We start from the raw sequence: 21,619 nt of genomic DNA, 5'->3' as shown, positions 1-21,619 counted from the left end.
AGGCCGGGTGCAGTGGCAGGAGAATCGCTTGAGCCCAAGAAGTGGAAGTTGCAGTGAGCCAAGATTGCATCACTGCCTTCGAGCCTACCGACAGAGTGAGACTCCGTCTCAAAAAAAAAAAAAAATTGCACCTTTTAGGGTGGGAGCAGTGGCTCACACCTGTAATCCAGCACTTTGGGAGGCCGAGGGGGGAGGATCACTTGAGGCCAGGAGTTTGAGACCAGCCTGGACAACATATTGATACCCTATCTCTGTTAAAAAAAACAAAACAAAACCAATCCATTGCATCTTTTGGGCCTCCATTTTTCTCACATTAAATGAGCCTGTTCAACTGGATCTCTGAGGGCCTTTCTGGGGTACCACTGGGGAGAAATACAGACCTGAGTTTGATGGCACCCCCCAACCCTGCCTTTTTTTTAAACAACAAAACCAAAAAACAGACGGGGTCTGGCCATATTGCCTAGGTTGGGCTCGAACTCTTGGGCTCAGGTGATCCTCCCAGAATTATGGCCCCTTTTGATTCCTAGGCAAATTATTCAGACTTCTTAGCCTGGGTGGGTGTGGGTGTGGGTGTGGTTGTAGGTTTAAATAACTGGATCATAGCTTTTAATTTTTTTTTTGGGTGTGACAGAATCTCACTGTCATCCAGGCTGGAGTGCAGTGGCACGATCTCAGCTCACTCCACCAGGCTCAAGCTCCAGGTTCAAGCTATTCTTGTGTCTCAGCCCTCTGAGTAGCTGGGATTACAGGACCCCACCACCATGCCTGGCTAATTTTTGTATTTTTAGTAGAGACCGGGTTTCACTGTGTTGGCCAGGCTGGTCTCAAACTCCTGACCTCAAGTGATCCGCCTGCCTTGGCCTCCCAAAGTGCTGAGATTAAAGGTGTGAGCCACTGCACCCGGCCAAGCTTCTTAATTTTCTGAGACATCAATTCACATTTCAGGAATGATAACATACTGGGAATAGGCTTTTGGCATATACCCAATGAATTCACTTGTGTTGGCTCATTTGTCACCCAGAACTGGGTGACACTGCTAGTGTATGGCTGTGAAATTAGGAGTGACAGCTGTACCTGAGGTCCCGTGGGTAACTCACTGATAACTCACATCTGCCTACCGGAGTTTGGCCTGCTCACGCCAACCTGCTTTCACACTGCTAGGAGACCATAAGAAACTAGGCTGAGCGGCAGCAACCAACTCTTCAGCACACATTGACCAAGCACTTTTATTTTATTTTATTTTTTATTTTATTTTATTTTGTATTTATTTATTTTGAGATGGAGTCGCACTCTTGTTGCCCAGGCTGGAGTGCAATGGCGCCGTCTTGGCTCACCGCAGCCTCCACCTCCCGGGTTCAAGCAATTCTGCCTCAGCCTCCCAAGTAGCTGGGATTACAGGCATGTGCCACCACGCCCGGCTAATTTTGTATTTTTTAGGAGAGACGGGGTTTCTCCATGTTGGTCAGGCTGGTCTTGAACTTCTGACCTCAGGTGATCTGCCCACCTCGGCCTCCCAAAGTGCTGGGATTACAGGCATAAGCCATGGCACATGGCTGACCAAGCACTTTTAGTGTGGCAGTTACCGAGAGCAAAACAAAACGAAATTTTTGACAAACTTTTGGCACAGATATGGACAAGATCGGAACAGTCAAGCTTGCTCTAACGGTCACTGAAGAAGGAGGAAGGTAGATCCCCTGAAAATTGCCACTATTTCATCCTTGTTCCTTCGGCATCATGTCCCATTACAGGTGCAAGAGTAGCTTTGTTTTACTGTTTTGCAGATCTCTTGGGAGCTAAGACATGTACTCTGCTTAGGTGTCCAGTCTGTTGTGGTAAGTGTTTTCTTAAGACAGGGTCCCGCTGGGCTCTGCCTCACAGGCTAGAGGGCAGCAGTTCTATCATAGCTCACTGAAGCCTCAAACTCCTGGGCTCACGTGATCCTGCCTCAGCCTCCCAGAGCACTAGGAGTACAGATATGAGCCACTGCACCTGGCCTGTTCTGATACGTTGTTTCACTTGAAGTATTTGAAAAAAATACAGTATCACACAAATGAGTAGTTGGAAAGGGGTGAACCTAAACAGTTGAAGTTGAATGGCAGAAGCAGAGTAAGGTTAAGAAAGTTCTCATTAGGTGGGTGCGGTGGCTCACACCTGTGAACTTTGGGAGGCTGAGGTGGGCGGACTGCTTGAGCCCAGGAGTTCAAGACCAGCCTGGCTAACATGGTGAAACCCTGTCTCTACTAAAAATTTAAAACTTAGCCGGGCATGGTGGCACGGGTCTTTTATCCCAGCTACTTGGGAGGTTGAGGCAGGAGAATCGCATGAACCCGGAGATAGATTGTAGTGAACCGAGATCGTGCCACTGCACTCCAGCCCTGGGCAACAGAGCAAGACTCCATCTCAAAAACAAACAAAAACTGATACTTTGTCTGTAAGGTGATTAAAAATAACAGTGTGAAACATCAGAGGTCTCCATTCCAAGAACTTCAGGTCAGGGGTAGAGTGGAGAGGCCATAAATGAGGTAATTCAGTGGGACCTTATAGTACAGCAAAGCATGAAAGCAGTTTTCCTCCACTCTATTTATGTGTGTTGACCACATGCATTGGCCTCCGCTCTGGTCAGCTGAAACTGCATGTTGATTCACTGGGTGATTTGAGTGACTAAGAATGGCACCTCCCTCCTGGGTGCACAGTTCCCAAAGCCAGCTTGGAGAAACAACCTTCTCAGCGCTACCTGGGTAATCCTGTTCCAGGAGTTGACAATAAGTGGTCACCAGCCTGATCAGAACATTAACATGTGGCATACCAGCTTGCTAATTAGCCCACTGGTTGGAATTTTCCAACTCTGATGTGGATACATGTGGTTGAATCGGAATGGCCACAAGCTCTACCTCTCATTAACCACACAGAGCTGTGGTCAGTGAGGAGTTAGGGCGAGAGTGGCTGGATCACACTGGCAAGACAATGAGTCAAGATATCTTGGCCAGGCGCGGTGGCTCAAGCCTGTAATCCCAGCACTTTGGGAGGCCGAGACGGGCGGATCACGAGGTCAGGAGATCGAGACCATCCTGGCTAACCCGGTGAAACCCCATCTCTACTAAAAAATAAAAAACACTAGCCGGGCGAGGTGGCGGGTGCCTGTAGTCCCAGCTACTCGGGAGGCTGAGGCAGGAGAATGGCGTAAACCCGGGAGGTGGAGCTTGTAGTGAGCTGAGATCCGGCCACTGCACTCCAGCCTGGGAGACAGAGCGAGATTCCGTCTCAAAAAAAAAAAAAAGACATCTCAGGTTATGTACGGTACTCACGTGGCACTCTGTTATCCAGAGTATTGGAGAGGAAAGGCTGTAGGAATTACTTTGAGGAACACTATGACTTGGGCTTTTTTTTTCTTTTTTATTTTTTTGGAGAGACAGAATCTCGCTCTTGCACAGGCTGGAGTGCAGTGGCATGATCACAACTCACTGCAACTTCTACCTCCTGGGCTCAAATGATCCTCCTATGTCAGCCTTCTGAGTCGCTGGGACTTATAGGTGTGCACCACCACCACACACACCTGGCTAATTTTTTGATTTTTTTGTAGAGTTGTGGTCTTGCTATACTGCCCAGGCTGGTCTTGAACTCCTGGCCTCAAGCAATCCTCCCATCTCAGCCTCCCAAAGTGCTGGGATTACAGACATGGGCCACTGCACCCAGCTGGTTTTTATTTTTTGAACTGGCAGTGCACACACATTACAAAATACAAAAGTGTGAGGCGGCCATATGCAGTCCACGAAGCGTGACATATTTACTCTCTGGCCAGTAGTTAGCAGACCCCTGGTTTATCAGAAACTCTCCCAGCGTGCCCATTACCCGATCACCCATTCATTGCCATTCTTAGAGGTAACTACTGCCGTCCATTCTTCTAAAATAGTTGAGCTTGAAATAGGATTTTTGCTGCCTTTGAGCACTGATGTGACTCTGGCCTTGTGATTTTTTTTTTTTTTTTTTTTTTTAGTTGAGATGGAGTCTTGCTCTGTCGCCCAGGCTGGAGTGCAGTGGCGCGATATCGGCTCACTGTAAGCTCCGCCTCCTGGGTTCATGCCATTCTCCTGCCTCAGCCTCCTCAGTAGCTGGGACTACAGGCGCCCGCCACCACGCCCGGCTAATTTTTGTATTTTTTTAGTAGAGACGGGGTTTCACCGTGGTCTTGATCTCCTGACCTTGTGATCCACCTGCCTCGGCCTTCCAAAGTGCTGGGATTACAGGCGTGAGCCACCGCGCCCAGCCAGCCTTGTGATTTTAAATATGGATAGCTGAAATGTGGTGGTCCCAAAACAGACATCTTGAATTAGAATATTTAATTCCATGTAAAGGGTAGGTAGGTAGGTGGTATTGGGGCGCTCAAATCCCAAACACAAAAATTGAAAAGAACGTTACAGTGATTGGCTACAGACCCACTCCTTGATATGGCAGGTACATTCCTCTGTGTGTCGTGGAACCTTGAAAGTAAGTCGCTGTTGGCATTTTACTCCCAACGTTCGTATTTCTCCTTACAAAGAGGACATTCTCGGCCAGGCGCAGTGGCTCACACCTGGAATCCCAGCACTTTGGGAAGGAGGTGGGTGGATCACCTGAGGTCAGGAGTTCGAGACCAGCCTGGTCAACATGGCGAAACCCTGTCTCTACTAAAAATACCAAAAAAATTAACTGGGTGTGGTGGCTCGTGCCTATAGTCCCAGCTACCCAGGAGGCTGAGACACGAGAATCACAAACCCAGGAGGCAGAGGTTGCAGTGAGCTGACATAGCGCCACTGCACTCCAACCTGGGCGATAGAATGAGCCTGTCTCAAAAAAAAAAAAAAAAGGACATTCTCTAATATAACCACCATACTGTTATCACCCAATTAATAATTCCCTAATATCAACCCATATGCAAATTTCTCTAAATTGTCCTCAGAATGCATTTGATAGCTTTTTCTAATCCCCCTCCCGCACCAGCTAGACTCCCATTAAAATTCATTAATTGCATTTCAAGATTAGGTTTCTTTGCCTTTTTTTTTTTTTTTTTTTTTTTTTTTTTGAGACGGAGTCTTGCTTTGTGGTCCAGGCTGGAGTGCAGTGGCCGGATCTCAGCTCACTGCAAGCTCCGCCTCCCGGGTTTACGCCATTCTCCTGCCTCAGCCTCCCGAGTAGCTGGGACTACAGGCACCCGCCACCTCGCCCGGCTAGTTTTTTGTATTTTTTAGTAGAGACGGGGTTTCACCGTGTTAGCCAGGATGGTCTCGATCTCCTGACCTCGTGATCCGCCCGTCTTGGCCTCCCAAAGTGCTGGGATTACAGGCTTGAGCCACCGCGCCCGGCCTTTTTTTTTTTTTTTTAAAGAGACAGGGTGTCAGTTGCCCTGGTTGGAGTGCAGTCAACAGTCATAGCTCACTGCAGCCTCCAACTCATAGACGCAAACAGTCCTCCCAACTCAGTCTCCGGAGTAGCTGGGACCACAGGCCTGCACCACCACTTCCAGCTAATTTTTTTCTTTTTTTTTTTCAACATGGCCTTCCAATAAATCTATTTTTATTTTTTGTAAAGATGGGTATGCTGCCTAGGTTGTTCCTGAATTCCTGGCCTCAAGCGATCCTCTCACCCTGGCCTCCCGAAGTGTTAGAATTAATGGGCATGAGCCACTGCGCCTGGGCCTGATACTGGCTTCTTCGAGACCAGGCTACTTGCCAGTCTTAAGGCCCCACGTTCTGGGTTTGTCCAGTTGTTTGTGCCTATGTCATTTAGCTTGTTTCCTGTCCTTGTTGGGGTACTTTTTTTTGTCTTGTGTAAAAACTTTGCTTTCTCCTCCATTTAACCTTCTCACTGGTTCACTTTGTGCTCTTAAGCAGCTACCAGCAGCAGAGCCTGTCACCTAAGTGGACAAGGCCAAAGCCACTGCTCTGAAAGGCCAGAGGGACTGGCCACTACCCATGGGGACCATCTTGTTTTCTGACTGGAGTCTTCTGGGCTCAGGGATTTGCCTCCTCAATCCTCTCCTGCCTCCCCTGGATGGGAAAAGTACAGCATTAGGTGCTTTATTTTTTTTTTTTTTTTTTTTTTTTTTTTTTTTTTTTTTTTTTTTTTGAGACGGAGTCTCACTCTGTCGCCCAGGCTGGAGTGCAGTGGCGCGATCTCGGCTCACTGCAAGCTCCGCCTCCCGGGTTCACGCCATTCTCCTGCCTCAGCCTCCCGAGTAGCTGGGACTACAGGCGCCCACAACCGCGCCCGGCTAATTTTTTGTATTTTTAGTAGAGACGGGGTTTCACCGTGGTCTCGATCTCCTGACCTTGTGATCCGCCCGCCTCGGCCTCCCAAAGTGCTGGGATTACAGGCGTGAGCCACCGCGCCCGGCCCTAGGTGCTTTATTTTTTATTTTTATTTTTTTTTGAGACGGAGTCTCACTCTGTCTCCCAGGCTGGAGTGCAGTGGCCGGATCTCAGCTCACTGCAAGCTCCGCCTCCCGGGTTTACGCCATTCTCCTGCCTCAGCCTCCCGAGTAGCTGGGACTACAGGCGCCCGTCACCTCGCCCGGCTAGTTTTTTTTTTTTTTGGTATTTTTTTTAGTAGAGACGGGGTTTCACCGTGTTCGCCAGGATGGTCTCGATCTTCTGACCCCGTGATCCACCCGTCTCAGCCTCCCAAAGTGCTGGGATTACAGGCTTGAACCACCGCGCCCGGCCAGCATTAGGTGCTTTAATAAGCACTGGCTTTGACTTACATCCTCACTTGGCCAGCTGGGTCCTGGTGGTCTGCAGCTGTTCTGCCCCTATGGTGGGGAGACAGCACAGCCCATCTTATTCACTAGAGTTAACTCAGGAACCAGAAGCATGCCTGAGACGCTTCCTTCATACTGGAACTGCAATAGGGGAATCACAGTCTTGGTGTTAAATTAGTTCTTCCCACTGTGATGGGTAAATTACGCTACCACTCATTGGCTCTTAGGAGCTGATAAGATACATGAAAGTCTTTTTTTTTTTTTTTTTTTTTTTTTTTTTTTTTTCCTGAGACAGAGTCTCACACTGCCTCCCGGAGATGGAGTGCAATGGCGCCATACTGGCTCACCGCAACCTCTGCCTCCCAGGTTCACGCGATGCTCCTGCCTCAGCCTCCCAAGTAGATTACAGGCACACACCACCACGCCTGGCTAATTTTTTTTGTATTTTTAGTAGAGACAGGATTTCTCTATTTTGGCCAAGCTGGTCTTGAACTCCCGACCTCGTGATTTGCCCGCCTCGGCCTCCTGAAGAGCTGGGATTACCAGGCATAAGCCACCGCACCTGGCCACATGAAAGCCTCTTTTTACTCTCTTAACCTGAAGCCAGATTTTACAGATGAGGTTTCATTGGTTGTCAGTTTTTTTGTTGTTTTGAGATAGGATCTCGCTCTGTTGACCAGGCTGGAGTGCAGTGGTGCAGTCATAGCTCACTACAGCCTCCACCTCCTAGACTCAAAGCAATCCTGCCTCAGCGTCCCAATTGGCTGGGCTGTCTGGCCTGGCTAATTTAAATTTTTTTTTTTTTTTTTTTGTAGAGACTGGGTCTTACTATACTATGTTGCCCAGGCTGGTCTTGAATGCCTGGGCTTAAGCGATCCTCCTGCCTCGGTCTCCCAAAGTGTTGGTTACAGGTGTGAGCCACCACGCCCAGCTGGGTTGTCTGTTCTTTAAAGCCAGATAGGAAACTCATTTTTTATTCCATTAGGTTTATCAAAGCAGACTGCCTTCCAAGAGACGGTATTTTTTGGTGTTATAGTTGACAAGGGGTTTTGCCTGCTAAGTTTGCCGAGTAAATCCTCGGACAAGGAATGTGGGTAGTGGGCAGACCAAGAATGAAAAATATTCTCTTGCCCTAAATCAGGAGACTACATTAGAAGCAGACAAGGTAGACTCAGGAAATAAAGGCTAAAAGGTATAAAGGACAGGGCAGCTTGTAGCTGACTGCAAGCATTTTGGGGTGAGTCTTTTTTTCATGTAATCTCCCTAAATACCGTCCAAATCTCCAAAGTCAAACAAATGCCACCTCCCGCTGCTGGGGCGGGGGCAAAATGAGTAATAATCATTGCTCCCCGTGGTACGTTAGCGCTTCGATTTCTTTCGCCTAGTGGTGACAGCCAAAATGAAACTGAGTAAGTACAAAACACAGCAAAACAGCATTGGCCCCATCCCTCAGGGCCTCAATCACGCACCAGCCACAGCTGGTCTGGCCGCCCCTGCCCCATTCCTTGAGCTACAAAATGCTGCAGTGATGCTGGTTTGCAAGGCCCCAGAGCTAGGCGATGGGGATTCAGCATCCCTCCTGGCACAGGTCTGGGCCCCCTCCCTACCCCCACCTGGGGGCTCCTGCAGTAGGTCCCTTGCCGACCTCTCCCGGCTCTGAAGCTGGCTTTCCCGGGGATCGCCTCTTCCAGACCCCGGACTGCAACAGCGCCCTCGAGCCCAGCCACCCACGGCTCCAACCCACCTGGGAGCTCCATCCTCGGCCCTATCTCTGAGCACCTCCCCTCCCCAAACGCCCAGAACCCCTGCCAAGGAAGCCTTTTGCTGCCTGCCGTCTCCCCAAGGGGCCTGCTTTGCACTGGCGAGCCGTTCGGCCCTGGCCTCGGCACGCACTGGCTCGCCTCTGTCCCCCGGGTTGCTCGACGTAAGATCGCGTACTGGGACCACGCAGAGTCCAGGGAACCCGGACTACACAGAAGCCCGGATGTGGGCCGGGCGGGGCAACGGCTTTGTTTGTAGCCCCGCCCCGGGGGCGGCCGCCTTCCCCTCGGGCATGGTAAGAGCCAATCACAGGCCAGCGTGTCCCCGCTCCGCCAATGGTCGGCCTGTTGCTAGGGCCTGGGTCTCTGCCCCAGAATCGGCGCGCTCAGCGGCCCCAGGGTTTCATTTGTTGCAGACCCGGCCTTCCATCCACTGCGGAGCTTTATCTCCCAATTTCACCCACTCCTCTCTCCTCCGTCTTCCGCCTGCACCTTTGTTACGTGCTTGGGAGGACGGAGCCTTGGGCTCGTGGTGGGCCCTTGGTCCCACGCCTGCCCTTCTTTTCCCCATCTGAACAGTGACGTGATCGCTCGTGTCCCGGCCCGTACTGGTTTGCTACCCTTTCTTACCTACACATCTCTCCTTCTGGAAACAGCCCTGGGAGGTCTGCGTTATTCCCAGATTGCAGAAGAGGAAACTCCTGACCTCCGATGCACACAACAGCCGGGCGGTTTCTGGTGGTGACCTGGGTCTGACGGGTTCCATCACCTTACACGCGGGAGCCATGGTGCAACAGTGAGGGAGGGAGCAGATCTGGTGTCCTGGGGACACTGAGGCCAAGCCCTGCCTCTCTTTGGTATCCCAGGCCCTCCACAGCTAGGTCCCACCCTGCCTGTCCAACCTCGGCTGCCCGCGTGCCCCAGGTGTTACAGCCCCATCAGCCTCCTGTGTGCCTTCCAAGGTCCTCTGCTCAAATGCCCTTCCCTCCCACCATGTCCTGATGGTGATAACTTTGAATCGAACAGCGGCGGCCAGCCAGGGCCAGGGCTCTCCGCCATCATCAGTCCTGAAAGATGTCAGAAATTGAATAAAAACTCCCAGTTTTTTGAATTGAATAAAAACACCTTCCCGTCTCCTGCCTATAGAGTTGTATAATCTCAGGCGTAGAGGGAGACGTGTTGCGCAAGTCACTATCAAGGCTGGATTTAGGAATTAAAAATCAGCTTCAGTGTGGCTGCTGACTGTTTAGAAAGGTGGGATTTCTGTCACTCAGCAATGTCTATTTTATTTTTCTTTCTTTTTTAGAGACCGGGTGTCACTCTGTTGCCCAGGCTGTACCGGAGTGCAGCGGTGCAATCATAGCTCACTGGAGCCTCCAACTCCTGGGCTCTGAGTAGCTGAGACTATAGGTGTGCACCACCACACCCAACTGACTTTTTTTTTTTTTTTTTTTTTTTTTTTTTGTAGAAACAGAGTCTCACTCTGTTGCCCAGACTGGTCTCGAATGCCTAACCTCAAGCCTCAGTCTCCCAAAGTGTTGGGATTACAGGTGAAAACCACTGTGTCCAACCCAATGTCTCATTTTTCTGAATAAAGGGCTGTTGGGGAATGAAAGCTTAAGAGCTCAGGATTTGGATTCTCATCCCACCATGTCCTAGTTAAGTGACATAATCTCCTAAGGTATTTAGCCTTTTAGAGTGTCAGTTTCCACATCTGTAAAATGGGAATAATACAACCTACCTCAAAAATGTCTAGCAGTGACTGAGTGCTTACTATCTGCTCTGGGCAGCATTCTAAAGACTTCACAGTGGCCGGGTGCAGAGACTTAAGCCTGTAATCCCAGCACTTTGGGAGGCTGAGGCAGGAGGATCGCTGGAAGCCAGGAGTTCCAGACCAGCCTGGGCAACATAATGAGACCCTGTCCCTACCAAAAATTACAAAATTAGCCAGGCATATTGACAAATACCTGTAGTCCCAGCTACTTGGGAAGTTGAGGCAGGAGGATAGCTGGAGTCCAGGAATTCAAGGCTGCAGTGAGCCGTAATGGCGCCACTGCACTCCAGCCTGGTCAACTGAGCAAGATCCTGTCTCAAAAAAAAAAAAAAAGACAATCATGGTGGCTCATGCCTGTAATCCCAGCACTTCGGGAGGCTGAGGTGAGTGGATCACCTGAGATCGGGAGTTCAAGACCAGCCTGACCAACATGGAGAAACCCCATCTCTACTAAAAATACATTAGCCGGGTATGGTGGCGGGTACCTGTAGTCCCAGCTACTCGGGAGGCTGAGGCAGAAGTGCTTGAACCCAGGAGGCAGAGGTTGTGGTGAGCCAAGATCATGCCATTGCATTCCAGCCTGGGCAACAAGAATAAAACTCTTTCAAAAAAAAGTAATAATAATAAGAATACTTCTTAGGTATTAATTCATATAGTTGCATCATTTGCAGATGAAGAAACTGAGACTTAGCAACATGCCCAAGATCCCACAGCTAAAAAGTCAGTGGCCAAGTGGGATTGAACCCAGGCAGTGTGACATGAGTTCCTGCAAGCATAACTGCAATCTCGTGCTGCCTCTCAGTGGAGTGGGTTGCTGTGAGGATTTAATAAGCTAACGAGTGATTGGCAGCTAGCAGGTGCCTCCTAATACGTGCAGTTCTGATTAGGATCAGAAGGGAAACAGTGGTCAACCCTCCTGCAGCAGAGGGTGCGACAGGGCAGGGCAGGCTCCCAGGGCCCAGATCTTGGCTGCCAGACCCTTCCAAGGCAGAGAGAGTGGGCTGGGTCCTCCAGGAGGGAAATTCAAGGAGGCTTGAAGGCCCTTGGAAACAGAGGCCCAGGGCAGAGAATAACCAGGCTAAAGGCATGCTGGGTGTGGGGCTGGGGCAAGGGCGGTGGAGGAGGTGTCAGTTTTTCAAGACTGGGCCTTTTTCTTTTTATTGTTGTTGAGACAGGGTCTCGCTTTGTCTCCCAGGGTGGAGTGCAATGGCATGATCTCGACTCACTAAAACTTCCACCTCCCGGGTTCAAGCAATTCTCCTGCCTCAGCTTCCCGAGTAGCTGGGACTACAGATACCCGCCACCACACCCGGCTAATTTTTGTATTTTTAGTAGAAATGGGGTTTCACCATGTTGGCCAGGCTGGTCTCACACTCCTAGGCTCAAGTGATCCTCTCGCCTCAGTCACCCAAAGTGCTGGGATTATGAGTGTGAGCCACCATGCCTGGCCAGGAGCAAGTCAATTGCCCCTGGTTGCGCTCTACAGGGCTCAGAATCTGTGGAGAGATTCCTGAAGGTTCTGGACTGGGCAGTGTCAGTGCCTGAGGAATTCATTCTCTCTGGGAGAGCACCAGGGGGCGGTCGCTTACTGTCCTATCTGGGCCTGAGAGTGGGGCGATGTGGGTGCGCAGCCCCAGGGCGTCCTCTAGGGGGCAGTCTCGGGCCTGTCTGGGCAGAGTTCCATCCCCCGTGTGGGAATGAGGCTTCCTGCCTGACCTTGACCTGAGCCCGCGTGGGGATTGATTTATCTTCCTCCCACCCAGAGCCCACCGCCCCCTGCTGAGGGGATCGGTCTGTGGGGCTGCTCCCAGGGTTCAAGGCTTTCAGGCTGGGCAGACCTGGAGAAGAGGGGTCTTTGGGGCCACGGGAGGAATTGCAAAGGGATAGTTTGGGCATCAAGGCTCAGAGACAGGTGGGGTGGAATTCAGAGAGGGAAGGGGCCTCAAAGAAGAGAGAGGAGCCTGGGGAAGTGAGGAAGTACAGTCGTGGGTTGGGGGCTCAGAGAAGACGGGAGAACGCCAACAAATGGGGATTTCAGGACAGGTGAGGCAGCTCACATCTGTAATCCCAACACTTTGGGAGGCAGAGGCAGGGGGATCACTTGATTCCAGGAGTTTGAGACCTTCCAGAGCAACATAATGAGATCCCCATCTCTACAAAAATTTAGAAACTTACCAGGTATAGTGGCGCACACCTGTTGTCCCAGCTACTCGGAAGGCTGGATAGGAGGATTGCTTGAGCCCAGGAGTTGGAGGCTGCGGTGAGCTATGATCTCACCAGTGTACTCCAGCCTGGAGACAGAGTGAGACCCAGTCTCTAAAAAAGAAAACAAAAAGAAAAGAAGTGGCCAAGCACGGTGGCTCATGCCTATAATCCCAGCACTTGGGGAGGCCAAGACAGGTGGGTCACCTGAGGTCAGGAGTTCGAGACCAGCCTGGCCAACATGGTGAAACCCCGTCTCTACTAAAAATACAAAAATTAGCTGGGTGTGGTGGTGCACACCTGTAATCCCAGCTACTCTGGAGGCTGAGGCACAAGAATCACTTGAACCCGTCAGGTGGAGGCTGCAGTGAGCCGAGATGGTACCACTGCACTCCAGCCTGGGCAACAGAGCGAGACTCTGTCTCAAAAAAAAGAAGAAGGAAGGAAGGAAGGAAGGAATTCCTGTGCAAGGAGGGACTTGGTGGTGTTGGGAGGGGTGCAGTCAGGTAGTGGAGGTGAATCAGGGAGGGACAGAATCAGTGGGGCAGATGGGGACTCACAAAGGGTCCAGTGAGGGCATGAGGGCCGAGAGAGGGTAGGTGAATCCAGGAAAGGGAGTGACCTCTTCTTTGTTTTGTTTTGAGGTGGAGTTTTGCTCTTGTTGCCCAGGCTGGAGTGCAATGGCACCTTCTCAGCTCACCACATGAGCTCAGCACCATTCTCCTGCCTCAGCCTCCCAAGTAGCTGGGAATACGGGTGCCTGTCACCACACCTGGCTGATTTTGTATTTTTTGTAGGGATGGGGTTTCTCCATGTTGGTCATGACTGGTCTTGAACTCTTGACCTCGTGATCTGCCTGCCTCGGCCTCCCAAAGTGCTGGGATTACAGGCATGAGCCACCGTGCCTAGCCAACCTTTTTTTTTTTTTTTTTTGAGACAGAGTCTTGCTCTGTCACCCAGGCTGGAGTGCAGTGGCTCAATCTTGGCTCACTGCGACCACCTCCTGGGCTCAAGCGATTCTCATGCCTCAGCCTCCTGAATAGCTGGGACTACTGGTGCCCACCACCATGCCTGGCTAAGTTTTTTGTATTTTGATAGAGATGGGGTTTCACCATGTTGCCCAGGGTGGTCTTGAACTGCTGAGCTCAGGCGATCCGCCCGCCTCGGCCTCCCAAAGTGCTAGATTACAGGTGTGAGCCACCGTGCCCGGTGGGAGTGACCTCTTTGTCATCCATCCACCTGATTAAGTTTTCAACCTCCTTATCCTGTGGTCCTGCCAGCCTGAAGACATAGACGCTCCCAGCCATTCCTAAGAGGACTTTGAGGAGCCCATCATATGGAGAGCAGAACGATGTAGGGGAAAAAGGGGTTACTTAGTGCCTGCCCTGGGGTCAGGGGCCAGACTGAAGGCCTTTCTCACCCAGGCCCTTGTTGGTCATGCACAGAAATATCCGCATATCCTCGAGTCCCCCTGGAACTTTGGTCTTCCTACAATTGTTAGGGGACCTGGGTAGCTTCCAATATTCACGACTCCCCCTTGATCTTCACCCTGCATGGGACTGACGACACCAATTGACAATCAGAGGTCCCCCAGAAGTGAAGTCTCAGAATGGAAACCGAGCCCAGGGCCAGGCTGCACCCCAGCCCATGTCTCCGCCGGGGTGCATCGGGCCCAAACCAAGGTCTGGTCCCAGCCCAGGGCTTTTTCCGTTTTGTTTTTGTTTTTGTTTTTTGAGACGGAGTCTTGCCCTGTCACCCAGGCTGGAGTACTAATGGCGCTATCTCAGCTCACGGCAACCTCCGCCTCCTGGATTCAAGAAATTCTCCTGCCTTAGCCTCCTGAGTACCTGTGATTACGAGCATCCACCACCACGCCTGGCTAATTTTTTTGTATTTTCAAGTAGAGATGGAGTTTCACCATATTGGTCAGGCTGATCTCGAACTCCTGACCTCAGGTGATCTGCCTGTCTCGGCCTCCCAAAGTGCTGGGATTACAGGTGTGAGCCACCTCGCCTGGCTGGCTTTTCCTAAACACAGAGCTATTGCAGCCTCCTTGATCAATTCTTTATTTTTTTTAGAGACAAGGTCTTGCTCTGTCACCCAGGCTGGAGTGCAGTGGCATGTCCATAGCTCACTGTAACCTCGAACTCCTGGGCTTAAGAGATTCTCCCGCCTCAGCCTCCCAAGTAGCTCTGACTGCAGGCACCACCACACCCAGATAATTTTTTATTTTTAGTAGAGCCAGGGTCTCGCTATGTTGCCCAGGCTGAGTGCAGTGGTATGATCATAGCTCACAGCAGCCTCAACCTCCTGCCTCAGCTTCCTGAGTAGCTGGGACTATAAGCACATGCCAACACGCCCAGAAACTTTTTTTTTCTTTGAGACGGAGTTTCACTCTTGTTGCCCAGGCTGGATTGCAATGACACGATCTTGGCTCACTGCAACCTCTACTTCCCAAGTTCAAGAGATTCTCCTGCCTCAGTCTCCCAAGTAGCTGGGACTAGAGGTACCCGCCACCATGTCTCGCTAATTTTTGTATTTTTGGTAGAGACAGGTTTTCACCATGTTGGTCAGGCTGTTCTCGAACTCCTGACCTCAGGTGAACCACCTGCCTCAGACTCCCAAAGTGCTGGGATTATAGGTGTGAGCCACTGCGCCCAGCCCTAGCTAATTTTTAAAAACTTTTTTGGTAAAGATGGGAACTCACCATGTTGCTTAGATTGGTCTTGAACTCCTGGCCTCAAAGAATCTTCCCGATTCAGCCTCCCAAAGAGCTGGGATTACAGGCATGAGCCACTGTGTCCGGCCTTGATTCATTCTTTAATCCCAGTCCTTCCTGGCAGGCTCTGCACCCTTGTTCAGTCCTGGGGCAGTGGGCGGGGAGGGGGGAGGCTTCCTTCTACCAGAGTCTGCTGTTGATACCGTTACTGTCATCCTAGGCTGGGCAGCTGCTGTACCCAGCTGAGAAGAAGGGCAGGAGGGGCTGTTTTGCTCTAGGAACCCCGGCCAGAGGGAGTCTGTTTTTCCCAGGGTCCCCAGCCGTGCTCTTTTCTCCCTGGGTTGAGAGTAGGGAGCCCTGGCTGGACACTTGCTTTTGGTTTGCAGGCCAGCCAGGGAGGCTCTCCCACCGTCGTGCTCCTGCCCGAGGCCATCCCACGAGTCTGTTATTGATCCAGAGCCGTCCCTTCTCAGCCAAGCCAGGGATTCCCGGCACTTGTCATACTGCCAACTCTCCCAGCACCAACTGGCAGTTGGCAGAGCTATCTCTTGTAAGCAGCCCATGAAAATATGGCTCGCCCCTGAGAGGCACAGTTAGATGGGCACGGCGAGGTCCAAAGTCACCTGGCGAGTTGGAAAGCGAAAGAAAACCAGAGGTCTCGACCAGGAAGAGCGTGCCAGGAATGGAGTGATCTCTGCTCGTGCATGGGTCTCCATCCCTGGGCTCCTCAGCACTGGCACCCAGGGCATCGGTTGATGGGTAGAACAGTGCACACTTTGGGGTGGAGTGCACGCACCCTGCTCCTCCTCTACCCAGACCTGCTGGGTGACCCTGGCCAAATGCAGTCCTGGTTGGGCCTCAAGTTCCCCTCTGTAAGCTGAGGGGTTGGGCCAGCCAGTTTCTGGGACAGGTACCTGCCCAAACGAATGAGTTCACTGAGGCATGGAGGGAATGCCTTTTTTTTTTTTTTTTTTTTTTGAGACGGAGTCTCGCTCTGTTGCCCAGGCTGGAGTGCAATGGCATAATCTTGGCTCACTGCAACCTCTCCCTCCCAGGTTCAAGCGATTCTTCTGCCTCAGCCTCCCGAGTAGCTGCGACTACAGGCATGTACCACCACGCCTGGCCATATTGGCCAGGCTGGTCTTGAACTCCTGATCTCATGATCCACCTGCCTTGGCCTCCCAAAGTGCTGGAATTACAGGCGTGAGCCACCGCACCCAGTGGGGAACACCTTTTCATTTCTCTTTAAAAATTTTTGTTTGTTTGAGACAAGGTCTTGCTCTGTCGCCCAGGCTGGAGTGCAGTGGTGTGATCGTAACTCACTGCAGCCTTGAACTCTTGGGCTCAGGTGATCCTCCTGCAGGTGCACACCACCACATCTGGCTTTTTTTTTTTTTTTTTGCAGAGATGGGGTCTCACTATGTTGCCCAGGCTGCTCTCTAACTCCTGGTGTCAAGCAAATGTCCCACCTCGGCCTCTCCAACTGCTCGGATTACAGGTGTGAGCCCGTGTGCCCAGCCTGCAGTGCCTTTCTCTAATTTGCACTAGACATTTACAGATCAGGGACAGTTTTTGTTTGTTTGTTTTTTGTTTTTTTCTGAGAGAAAGTCTTGCTCTGTCACCCAGGCTGGAGTGTAGTGGCCTGATCTCAGCTCACTGCAACCTCTGAGTAGCTGGGATTACAGGTGCGCGTCACCACACCCGGCTAATTTTTGTATTTTTAGTAGAGACGGGGTTTTGCCATGTTGGCCAGGCTGGTCTTGAACTCCTGACCTGAGGTGATCCTCCCCCTTCAGCCTCCCAAAGTGTTGGGATTCCAGGGGTGAGCCACCATGCCCAGCCAGATCAGGCACACTTATAGCTGTGATGCTGTTCCCCACCCATCCCCCATTGCCTTGATATGCCCTCCATGCCCCAGGGGAGCTACACTCAGAGGTCTCCCCATATTTCCTGGGGGCAACTTCCCTGGGAGGGCAGTATGAGCTTAGCTCGCATATCAGGCATTCTGAGCTTTGAGGGCCAGTGACAGACTGGCTGAGACCAGCCCAGCCTCTCCCACATCCCTCTGCTATTCTGCTTCTACGCTCCCCTCCCTCCCCTGCCAACCCCTGACCTCTGGCACTGTCACAACCCCCCAGGTCCTGGTATGTGCATGTGGGAAGGGTGGGGAGGTGTATAGGGGGCCAGACTGATCCCTGCCCTGCCCTGCCCTGGGCTCTGCTAGGGTGGCATAGGGCTTGGGTGGTCTGGGGCTCTGTCCCTGGGCTGGAGCTCCAGTTTCCCCAACCCTCCTGTCCCTCCTCCTCTCGGTGGCTCTCCCCATCACCAAGAGGCTCTTTGGACCCAGCTCTGGGGTCTCCTGTCACCTTTCTGTGGGCAGCTTTTGCTTCTCTCTCCACCCTTTCGATGGAGCAGTTAAAAGCTGCACCTGCCAAACTCTGAGTTGATTCTATAGCTGGAGTGATGATGGCGCCTGGAAATAATTCACTCCTGGGCAGCCAGGGGCTGCCTGATCTTACAGACTGTGAGGTCAGCAAGCCCCAGACAACATCCCTCCTGGGGTGGAGGGGCAGTTCCAGGCCTCTACAGGCCTGTCCTGCCTTTTTGTTTGAGATCTTATCTCACTCTGTTGCTCAGGCTGGATTGCAGTGGTGCAATCTCGGCTCACTGCAATCTCCGCCTCCCGGGTTCAGGCAATTCTCCTGTCTCAGAATTTGAGACCAGCCTGGCCAACATGGAGAAAGCCTGACTCTACTAAAAATACAAAAATTAGCCAGGCATGGTGACAGGTGCCTGTAATCCCAGCTGTTCAGGAGGCTGAGGCGGGAGAATCTCTTGAACCCAGGAGGCAGAGGTTGCAGGGAGCTGAGATTGCGCCACTGCACTCCAGCCTGGGTGACAGAGCGAGACTTCATCTCAAAAAAAAAAAAAGAAAGAAAAGGCAGGACAGGCCTGGAGAGGCCCGGAATTGCCCCTCCACCCCAGAAGCAGCACAAAGATTCCACAAATCTCCTAACACCCAGCAGAGACCCCCAGATCTGGGCCAGCCTGCCCTGTCCTGCCAGCCAGAGCCCACTATGCCCAGAGGTGCTGCCCCAGGCTCACATCATCTGAGCTGAGCCCTGGAGCGAGGGCTGGGACCTGCTGTGACTCCTCACCCTGCTCCAGATGTGGGTCTCTGGACAGGGAACCCACGAGGGAGTAGATGTAAAGAGGCTGGGCTGGGTGCAGGGGCTCACTCCTGTAATCCCAGCACTTTGAGAGGCCAATGCAGGAGGATGGCTTGAGCTCAGGAGTTTGAGACCAGCCTGGGCAACATAGCGAGACTCCATGTCTACCAAAAAAGAAAAAAAAAAAAGTAGCCAGGCTTGTGGTGTGCTCCTGGAGATGACTTGAGCCCGGGAGTTCCAGGCTGCAACACTTTGGCATGGTGCACCAAGATCTCACTACTCCACGCCAGCCCGTGTGACAGTGGGAGACTGTCTCTAAAAAAGAAGCTGGGGCCGGACGCGATGGCTCACGCCTGTAATCCCAGCACTTTGGGAGGCTGAGGCGGGCAGATCACCTGAGGTTGGGAGTTTGAGACCAGCCTGACCAACATAGAAAAACTCTTGTCTCTACCAAAAATACAAAAATTAGCCGGGTATGGTGGTGCACGCCTATAATCCCAGCTACTCGGGAGGCTGAGGCAGGAGAATCACTTGAACCAGGGAGGCAGAGGTTGCAGTGAGCCGAGATCACACCATTGCACTCCAGCCTGGGCAACAAGAGCAAAACTCAGTCTCAAAAAAAAAAAAAAAAAAAAAAAAGCAGCAGCAAGGTGGTGTGGGGTGATATTGGGGGTAGTGTGGACATGCTCCAGGCCCTCGCCTGCAGGGTACCACCACCCTTCTTAGGGAACCTGGGAAAGTCAGGCTGTGGGCTGAGAAAACAACATGGGAGTCTCTTTTTTTTTTTTTTTTTTTTTGAGACAGAGTCTCGCTCTGTCGCCCAGGCTGGAGTGCAGTGGCGGCGCAATCTCGGCACACTGCAAGCTCCGCCTCGAACATGGGAGTATTTTGCTACAGCCTCAGACTCTGGGTCCCTCAAAAATTTAAGGACCTTGGGACTGAGCTCCAAAGCTCCCATCTGCTTTTTTTGTTTTCACACCGAGTTTTGCTCTGTCTCCCAAGCTGGAGGGCGGTGGCACGATCTTGGCTCACTGCAACCTCTGCCTCCCGGGTTCAAGCGATTTCCCTGCCTCAGCCTCCTGAGTAGCTGGGATTACAGGCACCTGCCACCACACCCGGCTAATTTTTATACTTTTAGTAGAGACGGGGTTTCACCATGTTGGCCAGGCTGTCTCAAACTCCTGGCCTCAAGTAATCCACCCTCCTCGGCCTCCCAAAGTGCTGGGATTATAGGTGTGAGCCACCGCGCCCGGTCCCCCATCTGCTTTCTATCTCCACAACTTCCCCTGGGCCTGGTTAGAGGGTGGCAGCTAGGGCAAGGGCAGGCAAGGGAGAGGGAGACTGGGCCCTTGGAAGCCTGACTACACCTGGAGGGAAGCCAACTGGAAATAAATACAGGCAACAAGAACTGCTGGCCCAGCCAGCAGCACAGGTCTGAGCCTGTGGGTCGGCCAGGGCACTGCCCAGTCTCCCCACCCCGACTCTGTGGGCTCCGTTCTCACCCCAGTTCTGCCTGCCAGTTCCCTTGTGACTGCCAACAGGGATGCCCTGGCCTCAGGGGGTGTGGCGTGAGAGACAGATATCTCAAAGCTTGCCAGGTCCACTGCGGTGCCCTTGGGGTGTGCTCAAGTTGACGCCAAGCTTTTGACATAGTAATCCTCCCATCAGCTCTGCGGGGAAGTTCAATTACCTCTGTGCCCCTTCACCTGGGACCCAGCCTAGGTGCTCCTGGGAACTCAAGCCTCAGGTGCTTCTCCTAGTTCCTCCTCCTTCCCGACTTTACAACTTTAATTGCAATCATAACCTTGCAATCATGACCTTTTTTTTTTTTTTTTTTTTTAAAGACAGGGTCTCACTCTTTCTGAGCTTTTGATTGTTTTGTTTTTTTGAAAAAGGATCTTGCTCTGTTGTCCAGGCTGGAGTGCAATGGCACGATCTTAGCTCACTGCACCCTTCAACTCCTGGGGTCAAGCGATCCTCCTGCCTCAGCCTCCTGAGTAACTGGGACTACAGGCATGCAGTAACACCCTGGCTAATTTTTATTTTTTAGAGACAGAGTCTCACTACGTTGTCCAGGCTGGTCTAGAATTCTTGACTTCAAGCACTTCTCCTGCCTCAACCCCCCAAAGGGCTGGGATTACAGGTATGAGCCACTGCGCCCGGCCCTACGACCTCTCTTTATGAATGTGAGTCAGCCCGTGTCCAGCAACCTACATCAGTGTACCAACATGGCCCAGCACGGGGCTGGGCACACAGTACACCCTGAGTAAAGGTGACTTGTGGAAGCCAGCAAATGGCAGGTGCCTGAGGCTTCCTTCCACAAATACCAGGGTCTGAGCCAGTGACAGGTGGGTTACTTGGAACTTTATTTGAGAAAAACAAGATAAACGTATCAAAAGAACACACAGGTTGAGGGTGGGGGGGCGCAGCCAGTGGCGGCAGCAGGGGTGGGCATCCGGGCTAAGGCTTTACTTGGCGGCAGTCTCGTCAGATTTTGCAGCTTCTGGGCCCCCAAGCTGGGCCCGCGACTCGAAGGTGACCGGGATGGTGATCTCGTTGGACTGTGTGGCTAGCTTGGGCATGGGGGCTTCCACGGTCAGTGTGCCCTCAGGGGACAGGGAGGAGGAGACCTGGGTGGGGTCCACACCGGGGGGCAGCCTGGACGTGCATAGAGAGAAGGCGAGCGTTACATTACACACTGGGTGGGTCCCTGTGCCCTCCTCCCTGACCCCCGCCCCCCCCCCCCACCCACCCCGATCTGGCGCCAGGACTCACGTGTATTTCCGCGTGAAGCACCGGGAGATGTAGCCATGCTCGTCCTGCCGCTCCTCGTGCTTGCCTTTTGGGGAAAGAGGGAAATCAGACTATGGGGGAGGGGACCGCCTCTCGGCCCCGCCAGGCCAGAGGCCCCACCTCCTGCTTGGAAGCAGCCAGGACTGCAGGCCGGCAGGGATTAACGGACGGGGTTGGGGGTGGGGGCGTGCCCGCCTGTTCGGGCTCTCAGAAACTTCCGGAAAGTTCCTCGATTCAGAGTTTTGGGAGGAATGGAGCAGGGCGCCGAGCTGGGGAGTCAGCAGTGCGCAGGCGCACTTGGAGCCGCATGCACGCCCTCTCCGCGGCTAGAAACAGGGAACCCGCTTATCTGGGGATGGGGTTGTGGGTGGGGAGGGGGCTCTGTGGAAAGGTGCATTTTCTCTCTTCATTGATGGTCTTTTAAAAAAATTTTTTGGTTGCTTTTTAATTTTTTTGTAGTGTGGGGGG

The 21,619-nt window shown here is 52.3% G+C and overlaps 2 protein-coding genes across 13 annotated transcripts in view; one reads left to right on the top strand and one right to left on the bottom strand.

Moving 5' to 3' along the window:
- Positions 1-21,619, top strand: part of TMEM120A (transmembrane protein 120A) — a 436,474-nt gene that overhangs the window by 201,567 nt on the left and 213,288 nt on the right. The gene's annotated exons all lie outside the window — the stretch shown is intronic.
- The window catches only part of HSPB1 (heat shock protein family B (small) member 1), a 138,649-nt gene continuing 137,732 nt past the window's right edge, over positions 20,703-21,619 (bottom strand). For all 12 annotated transcript variants that reach the window (XM_050783864.1, XM_050783871.1, XM_050783863.1 and 9 more), the window contains exons 3-4: positions 21,134-21,197; positions 20,703-21,016 (exon numbers count right to left, since the gene is read on the bottom strand). In XM_050783864.1, the coding sequence (XP_050639821.1) occupies positions 20,827-21,016; positions 21,134-21,197 (254 nt within the window). In that variant the 3' untranslated portion in view covers positions 20,703-20,826. The remainder of the gene's footprint in view (positions 21,017-21,133; positions 21,198-21,619) is intronic.

This window comes from Macaca thibetana, chromosome 3, assembly GCF_024542745.1.
Source record: "Macaca thibetana thibetana isolate TM-01 chromosome 3, ASM2454274v1, whole genome shotgun sequence".
Lineage (NCBI taxonomy): Eukaryota > Metazoa > Chordata > Mammalia > Primates > Cercopithecidae > Macaca > Macaca thibetana.
Note: the sequence above shows the minus strand (reverse complement) of the source record. Positions and strands in the feature narration are given on the sequence as shown.